Genomic DNA, 8974 nt, shown 5'->3' on the forward strand with positions numbered 1-8974 from the left:
AAAAGCGTCAGCTAAATGAAATGTAATGTAATGGATGGATGGATGAGTAAGGCTCTGAATTTAGAGACTGCTGTTTTGAAAGTTGTTGAAGTAATTCACAACCAAGTTTCAAAGGCCAAAACTTTTTCATACAAAACTAGCAACTAGAATTTTGTCATGTGGGCATAAACAATACATGATATAACAACAAAAACAGTGCATCCAACAGAGGTTCAGGGGCCCCTTGGCAGTAAAGCATGAGGCTTGTGCAGTGTTAAATTTGAGTTTGTACTGTATTACATATTAACTTGCATCTATTAAAATGTTTCATGTAGCTTATAATGTGTTATAATGTGTTATTGGAAAATAATAAAAACTTGTCTTTTTAGCTTTGAAAACTAAAAGTAAAACATAAAAAAGTATTATCTAAAATAAAAAGAAGGGGATTATATCAATATAAGCCTTATTACGGAAACTGTTTACATGTGTTTTGAGGACACAAATTGGTTCACCGCGCATCAATTGTGCGCACACTCATGTCACGTGTGTTGCGACTCGACAACGGGTGGTTGAACCTGCGCATGCGCAGTCCCCATTGTTCCGTAGCATTATAGCAAGCACGCCAGAGAACATTGCGGGAAGACAGGCTGTGGGGGGGTGTTCATTCACGGGCTTCTCGAAATTTCATCGTCCCGTCCCCGCTCTGCACGAGATATCCATCGATTACACGGCGTTGTTTGTTCTACAGTCGTCTGAGACGGAGCAAAAGCGGCCCGAGAAGGATTTTCCTCCGTGGTTTTGTTCGCGGTCTTCTCTGTGAGCGGCAACACTCGGACGCACGCTGATGGCGGTCACTATCGAGGATCTCTATCGGAACTACGGGATCCTTGCTGATGCTAAGGACGGCCTCAGCCAGGTAAAGAAAAGCCGGCTAGTTCGTTTTAAACACCGTTGAATAGGGATCCTCACTGCTTTGCAGCGGTGCCTTATTTTACTCTTACTGCTGACAACTTTGAGGGCTTACGTAACATTGTTTGTGTGTGCTAGGCTAACTGTAGCTAGCTATGGTAGTGACCGGGCTCATGTTAACAGCCTCGCCGTGGCGACCCGACGATACGCGGTCCTCCGCTGACCCCAAAAACATCCATCTACATTCATCATTGTGAAGTAAACCACACGCGAACCGCTTTTCATTCACACCGGTGTTCCGGATCCTCCGTTCAACAAAGGCACGTCATTCAAATTCACCGTAAAATGTCATTCAGGATGTTTTCCTTGACGTCGACGGGACATTTGTGTCCAATAAGTTTGTTAGTTTGCTGCGTTGTCAGGAAAATCCTTTACTTCACCCTGAATCCGAGTTTCGGTTTGTAGTTCAAAGAGTTTAAAGTTGGTGTCGTGTTAACTAAAATCAACTCGTCTCCAGATGCGTCAGTTCACAGATTGTTTTAGGAGTTTCTCTCATCTTTAGTCAGTGACATGAACCTACCGTGTGGGACGTGTCCTTATTGTCCTTTCAGTACGTAGATCCATCCGGACATGCGCACGACTTTATACAACAGATTCACGAGGAGGGATCCACAAATATTTAACTGACCTTCTGAAAAATGTGTCTAACAACCCTTGCATGCATAGATGCATCTAGTGATGATAAAACTGCTGCGCAGAGTTGTTGTTGTTGTTTTTTTAAACCTGGTCAGTGACCATTGTGTAGTCAAACAGGCTCGTTTCCCACCTAAATGTAGTAAATATGGATGTATACAGACGATTCAACGTAACCTGATCAACTGGTAGCAACCAGGTATACGAAGTGTTCCAGCAAGACTCGCTGTATTGTTATCTGAGGGGTCAGCATGAATTGTAATGTCACGTTGCTGTTATTTGTTTATTCACTGGTGTCCTTTCTCTTATTGTGCAGCACAAAGATGCCTACCAGGTAATCCTGGATGGCGTGAAGGGTGGCCCCAAGGAGAAGCGTCTGGCAGCACAGTTTATTCCCAAGTTCTTCAGCAACTTTCCCGAACTTGCTGATGCAGCTATTCATGCCCAGCTCGATCTTTGTGAAGATGAGGATGTGTCTGTGAGTATTAAATGACGCAGATATGGGTCACTGCCTAATCGTCCTTAGTGGCACGTGGGTAATTTGATTTTTTTTTTTTCTTCTTCTCATTCCTGGATCAGTGTGGGGTTTCCTTCCTTGCCTCAATGTATTCACAGGAGTCACTTTTATTCCATTATAACAACACTCCCTGTGTCTGTGTGTGCTTGTCCAGATCCGACGGCAAGCCATCAAGGAGCTCCCGCGGTTTGCAACTGGCGAAAACATCCTCAGGGTTGCAGATATTCTCACCCAGCTCCTTCAGACAGGTATCAGAGCTTTCTGTGCCCACCTATCCTTCACAGAATCACAGGGCAACCAGTGGCTGATCAGTATTGATAATCTATGCTGATATTTATTGAAATCTGTCATGTATTTTTGTGCTTTCAGATGATACACTAGAGTTCAACCAAGTGAATGCAGCGCTTGTTTCTATCTTCAAGATGGATGCCAAGGGTAAGTCTTCCTTCCCCCACTAATAAGCTGTTTCTTCTTTTTTGAGTAACCGCTCATGGGACACTCATTTTTTTATATTGAAAATCAGTTTAGTAATAATTCCTCGTGTGACAAAATCCCCAAAATGTCTTTGTTCGTCCAGGTACGCTTGGAGGCATGTTCTCTCAGGTCCTGCAGGGGGAGGATGTGGTGCGAGAAAGGGCCATCAAGTTTCTGTCCACCAAACTGAAGACCCTGTCAGAGGAAGTCATGACAAAGGAGGTGGAGGAGTACGTCTTTGCAGAGACAAAGAAGGTTCGCAAATTTAATCACTTGTTTGATAAATGTTGTTTTAAGGGGAGTGGATTTAATTACCATTTTTAAAAGGCGGAAGTGAATTCTTTTGCCTCGTGAAACTGAAACTCACCCGTCCCAAGTGGTCAGTGGTGAAGAAAAATTTACATTAAAGTGATGTTAACATGTTTGTGTAAAAAAAAAAAAAAAGCCAACAACAAAAACCTCTCAAAGGCCACACGCTAATAAAACGTCTTTCTTCCCTCCTGCTGCCTTCTCAGGTGTTGGAGGATGTGACAGGAGAGGAGTTTGTGCTGTTGATGCGTTTAGTGTCGGGTCTCCGCGTGCTGCAGACAGTCAACGGGCGGCAGCAGCTGGTGGAGCTGGTGGTGGAGCAGGCTTTCCTAGAGCAGGCCCTCAACCCAGCTGACCCCGACACCGTGGACCGCCTGCTGCAGTGCACGCGCCAGGCCCTACCGCTGTTCTCTGTGAGTAGAACCAAAGGACTTTACAGCAGAGAGGCTCACTCATCAAGCAAATGGTCGAACATATCATAGAAGCTTCTGTTTTTATTTATTTATTTTTATTTTTTATTTTTTTTGGGGGGGGGTGGTAGTTTTTATCCTTTTTGTATCCCTCACTTTTAGTTTAAGTACACAGTGGAGAGGGCTGAACTTGTTAGTATTATAGTAGCACTTCTAGGAAGAAAGCAGGGTATGTAAAGTGAATCTTAAATCTTGTCGTCGCTAAAAATGCATGAAAATATTTAGATGTCAATCACTTCCAGTCTAATAGAATTCCAGGAAGCTACTGAATACGTCTGACATGTAACAAGTATTCAAACATGTTCTATATAGTACTTGGTTTCTGTTTTTACACTTATTAATCTTAGGCATACATTTTTGATGATTGATCTTATTTTTCGACAATTGAAGTATGAATTTATCCTAGTTTCCTCCTGTCCTGCAGAAAAATGTCCATTCCACGCGTTTTGTAACCTACTTCTGTGAACACGTCCTGCCCAACCTCAGCACCCTGACAAGTCCTGTGGCTGAGCTGGACATTCAGTTGGAGGTGAGTTTTTCCTTAACCCAAAATGATTCACTCATGAATGCCATTCTTCTTCTTCTTGGAGTTTTAATCACGGTTCGCAAACCAACTTCTAGAAGCATCACTTCCACCTGCTGGACTGAAGTGTGGGGCGTTAGATTGGCGCTCCCTGAGTGACTTTAAAATGTAATGTAGTGTTACCCTTCATTTCCTGTCTATACCAGGTTCCACTTTTTGTTATAGTTGTTGATAAATACATCAATGAACACAAGTGTGTGCTTACAACTACATTCCAGTTTGTTATAAACCGTTTACACAAAGTTTATTTACTGGTTATGAATGCTAAAAAGGGGGACTTTAAGTGAAGTGTTTCAGATGGGTTTTTTTTTATACCTGAAAAACCTACGCGCTAGTGCTTGATCTGTACTGCAAATTATAAGGCAGGGTGTCATTACACAAAAAGACGATCTTCCTGACCAGTATGACTACTGGTGTCAATTCTCTTAATGTTTGACATTAGGTGCGAGGTTGCAGTAGTAAACAAAGTCAGCGTGGCAGCCACCTGTCAGAGGTGTCGGCCAACTGCATGTTGTTAATGGGTCATTAGTCTGCACCACGAAACACTGTTTCTCATTAGCAATGCACAATACTCTGTGTGTGGAGATCTGCTAAGCTCTGTGTGTGTGTGTGTGTGTGTGTGTGTGTGTGTGTGTGTGTGTGTGTGTGTGTGTGTGTGTGTGTGTGTAGGTGCTGAAGCTGCTGGCTGAGATGAGTCCATTCTGCGGAGACATGGACAAGCTGGAGCCCAACCTCACCATGCTGTTTACCAAGCTGCTGGTAAGAACGACTTGTCTTGTTGTAGCTGGACAAAGGAAGAAAAATCCACATGAGCAGTTTTTCCATGAGTCAGAAATTTTATAGCTTCACCCCCCCGCCTACCCTCACACACACACCCACGCACCCCCAAGAGACATGACAACCCAAACAAATTTTTGAATGGCGCATACATTTTAACAATTACTGTCAGACATGTTAAACTCAAAGTAGGGGAGAATGTATTGAAACCTTTCCTCAGTCCCATCTATACATTTTTTTCCCATTGTTTCTTTATTCCTTTTCCTCTCTGTGAATGTCTTTAAAAAAAAAACAAAAAAAAAAACAGATGGGCTTTGCCGAGGGTCCTCCAGTACAAATGTATTCCCTTTGTCCAATACACCCTAATGGTTTAAGCTGTCTGACACAAATGTCTGGTTAAACAAAAATTTCCACTCTTGATGATTCTTTTCTTTTCCGGTTGTTTAGGAGTTCATGCCGCTTCCCCCAGAGGAGGTGGAGAACGGTGAGAACTCGGCAAGCGAGGAGCCCAAACTGCAGTTCAGCTACGTCGAGTGTCTCCTCTTCAGCTTCCACCAGCTGGGCAAGAAGCTGCCAGACTTCCTCCTCGACAAAGTGGATGCCGAGCGCCTCAAAGACTTCAAGATCAGGTGAGGAAATGATTTGTAAAAAAAACCCCAAAAAAACGGCAGTTAGTAAAATGAATATCCTTAAACCAAAGTCTGAGCAAAAATTCACTGTGGTCATTTTGTCTGAAAGCAGAAACACTTCACATCGAGTCGAATGTGCTTTGTGTTTGAACAGGTTACAGTATTTTGCCAGAGGCCTGCAGGTTTACATCAGACAGCTGCGAGTAGCACTGCAAGGAAAGACCGGAGATGCTCTGAAGACAGATGAGGTAACAACAAACTTTATTCCTTGCTGTAGACAATCAACAAAAATTCCAACTAAGTTTTACGTGTGACCAGTTCTGCTGAATAAAATATCTGAAAGAGTAACTTATCTTTTACATGTGATCAGAACAAGATCAAAGTGGTGGCCCTGAAGATCACCAACAACATCAATGTCCTCATCAAGGTAAGGTGTTTCGTCACAGACACTGAGTGGCCAGAAAAATAAGAAGCTCCGCAGGATGTAACCTAACATCAAATACTAACTCAAGAAACTTCCAGTTTTTATCCAGACTTTCTGGCTGTAAGTTGTTGTGATGTTACACCGAGCTGCATCATCTCACAATATTTTGTTCTCACCTTGTGGTAAACACCATACTTGTAATTATAATCCTACACAAGTAAACATTTCTGACAGTGTTGGCAACAAGTCTCAAATGAAGTAGTTGTTATTAATATTTGTATTTGTTATTAATATTATTAATAAGGTCTGTTTTATTGGACTGCAACATCCATGCCTTATGTTTTCCTGGTCGCTTAATGAATTAGGAGAATTGTTTTGCTTTTGAATTGTATTGAAATCTTTGATTTTAATTTCAGGATCTCTTCCACAACCCTCCATCGTACAAGAGCACAGTCACTCTGTCCTGGAAACCGGTGCAGAAGACTGAAGCAGTCGCGTAAGTCTGCTCCCGCTTCTTGTCACGCATTTCATGAATCAGTCAGAGGTCATACATGTGGTACCCGAGTGCACTTATCGCTCCATTAGATCTTCATGTACTTTTGGTTTTGTTTTGTAGGCCGAAGCGTCCGTCAGGTGAGGAGATGGGATCCGGTGGCAGCACGAAAAAACAGATCTCTCCTCAGCCCCGAAGGGACGCACGGCAAATCTACAACCCCCCCAGTGGCAAGTACAGTGCAACCATTGGCAACTTCAGCTATGGTGAGGAGTTCTCGGTGACCCCTTTTGTTTTTCCTTTTATTTGTGTTTGTAAACACTTTGTGTAGCATGTTCACCTTTTGTACTGCATATTGGCTACTTTGACTAATCTTTGATTTGGCTAACGCAGCAACACTTACTACTTTTCTGAAAATAACAAAGAACCAAATTTCTTATCAGCTACGTCCCTTTTTAAGTTTTACACTCATTGTAGATTTGAAGGTGACTTTAAGAAGTCTGTTGCTCATTGAGGACAGCAGTTATTTGATTTATTGCAGTTAAATGGATTCCTGTGGCAGCTTAAAGTCAGGCCCCAAAATTATTATTTTTTTTAAAGACAGCGGCAGTTTAGTCCACTTTTGAGATCCATATGATTGGTGAAAGTCATCACTTTGCCGGTAAATGACTAAATGTGTGACATAAGGGTGAGCGAAATGTCCTGAAATTTCATAGTGGCAGTAGTGGAAAAGTCGAGAGGATCGCCAAAGTCAGTAGGATTCATCGTCTGGGACGCATAAATGACGAAGTGGCAAGTAGCTGTCGAGATATTTGACTGAATAAGTGAAAATTTGGACTTGTTGGTGGCGTTACGGGAGAAGTCGGCTTTGCCAAAGTCATTGGGATTCATCCAGTCGGTGTTGTTGGATACCAGATTTTATGGCAATTAATTCAGCAGGTGATGAGATAGTTAAGTGTGAGCCAGCTGACATTACCAACCTTTAAAACCATGCCGCCATCATGGCGCTGGTGAATACCGTACCCTGGTCATTGGCTAACAACAAACTGCAGTACAGAAACGTGACAGATATGTTGGAGATCATTTAGAAACGGTAGCTTTTATTTCAGTTTGTCCACTAGAGAGCACTGATCACAGCACGACACACACACACACACTTACACACTTACACACTTTACCTTCTCACTGCATGTGTTTGCAACCTACTTTAAGTCTGATGTGTTTTGACTGAACGGTTTGTTTTGGACATTTTGTCACTTCAGAGCAGCGTGGCGGCTTCAGGGGCGGCCGAGGACGAGGCTTCGGAGCCAGAGGCAGCAGGAGCCGAGGCCGGATCTACTGAGACACACACACTCAGTACATATTGCTCATTGAACTGCATCACATCAGGATCTTTTCCCACATCAAGACAGGACTGTTTGTCACCTACTATTTTTTTTTTTCTCCTGTAACTGGTCTCAACTCACTTTCACTCGCACAAGATCCTTTTTTGGTTATTTTGGACGGGAGGGGGGTGTTTGGTTTCCTGTCTCCAGAAAACCAGACAACGGGCTCTGACTTTTCTAACATGCATTTCCTCCTTGTATTCCTCTTGGCCAAGGTGATAGAAAATCTTAATGTGTGTGTGTGTGTGTGTGTGTGTGTGTGCGTGTGTTTTCTTTTCCCCTCTCAAATTTTTAAACATTATCGTGTATTTTTTTGTTTTTGTTTTTGGAACAAAAGACTGCCAAGTTGTACCTGATAAATATGTTTGTCACATTGTTAAAAAAGATAAAGATCCTTTTGTTTTGCAACATGTTGAATACATTTGTTTCTACCATTTTATTTAATCTTGTTTTCTTTTTTTATTAGAGCTTAATTTGAATTGGCTGACTATGCTACTTTGTATGACTCAATGATGCGGTTTCATTGGATTTTTATCATAAACTTGTATGGAAGTATGAAATTTTGTCCTGCACTTGTTTATGAAGAATATAATGGTTGTTGAATTGCAAACCTCAGTCACCCTACGTCTTCAGATTTCTCTTTTATTTTTTCCTCTCTACAAAACTTGACTCGGATGTTGAAAACCTTTCCCAAACTTGCCGTTCGCTCAGCCTCCTTTTTCTTTCTGCTCACCAGCCTTTCACTCACTCAGCTGTCCTTTCATCCCATTTATCATTTCCACCCTCCTGTCTCGCCTTCTCCCTCTTTCTATTTGTACTCATCTATATTTGTACCAAAGCAGAGTGAAGTAATTTTAGCCCACCATTTCTGGCATCTACATTTAGAATATACATGGAAACGTGCCTTCTCGGCTATCTACACGACTGCATCAGTCTCCCCCTCTCCTCGGAGTGTGCGCGTGTGTGTGTGTGTGTGCGTGCGCATGCGCATTGAGGTGCTGTGTGTGTGTGTGTGTGTGTGTTTGTGCATTGAGGTGCTGGGTGTGTGTGCATTGAGGTGCTGTGTGTGTGTGTGTGTGTGTGTGTGTGTGTGTGTGTGTGTGTGTGTGCGCGCATTGAGGTGCTGTATGTGTGTGTGTGTTTGTGCATTGAGGTGCTGGGTGTGTGTGTGTGTTTGTGCATTGAGGTGCTGGGTGTGTGTGTGTTTGTGCATTTGTGCATTGAGGTGCTGTGTGTGTGTGTGTGTGTGTGTGCGTGCGTGCGTGCATGCATTGAGGTGCTGTGTGTGTGTGTGTGTGTGTGTGTGTGTGTTTGTGCATTTGTGCATTGAGG

General features: G+C 42.8%; 1 protein-coding gene across 2 annotated transcripts; it reads left to right on the plus strand.

Annotated features, from left to right (window-relative positions):
- Positions 1–588: 588 nt before the first annotated feature.
- api5 (apoptosis inhibitor 5) lies at positions 589–8257 on the plus strand. Of its 2 annotated transcripts, none has more exons than XM_069162962.1 (14): positions 589–895; positions 1898–2059; positions 2253–2346; positions 2468–2533; positions 2676–2827; positions 3088–3294; positions 3758–3880; positions 4604–4693; positions 5159–5340; positions 5495–5588; positions 5711–5767; positions 6181–6260; positions 6381–6523; positions 7520–8257. In XM_069162962.1, exons 1-14 carry the CDS (start codon positions 824–826, stop codon positions 7597–7599), a joined length of 1602 nt encoding a protein of 533 aa, XP_069019063.1. In that variant the 5' UTR covers positions 589–823; the 3' UTR covers positions 7600–8257. The 2 variants fall into 2 exon arrangements, with proteins under 2 accessions (XP_069019063.1, XP_069019064.1); XM_069162963.1 differs by having other exon boundaries at positions 3776–3880.
- The last annotated feature ends 717 nt before the right edge of the window (positions 8258–8974 follow it).

Source organism: Embiotoca jacksoni, unplaced genomic scaffold, assembly GCF_022577435.1.
Source record: "Embiotoca jacksoni isolate LCO1_2020_lvr unplaced genomic scaffold, fEmbJac1.0.p SCAF_3, whole genome shotgun sequence".
In the NCBI taxonomy this organism is placed as follows: domain Eukaryota; kingdom Metazoa; phylum Chordata; class Actinopteri; family Embiotocidae; genus Embiotoca; species Embiotoca jacksoni.

What these genes read in the sequence shown, in the direction of transcription:
- api5 (XM_069162962.1), top strand. Translation starts at nt 824, where the DNA reads ATGGCGGTCACTATCGAGGATCTCTATCGGAACTACGGGATCCTTGCT. An exon ending in CACCCAGCTCCTTCAGACAG is followed by an intron (nt 2,347 to 2,467) that starts GTATCAGAGCTT and finishes TTGTGCTTTCAG; the next exon opens with ATGATACACTAGAGTTCAAC. An exon ending in ACATCAATGTCCTCATCAAG is followed by an intron (nt 5,768 to 6,180) that starts GTAAGGTGTTTC and finishes TTTTAATTTCAG; the next exon opens with GATCTCTTCCACAACCCTCC.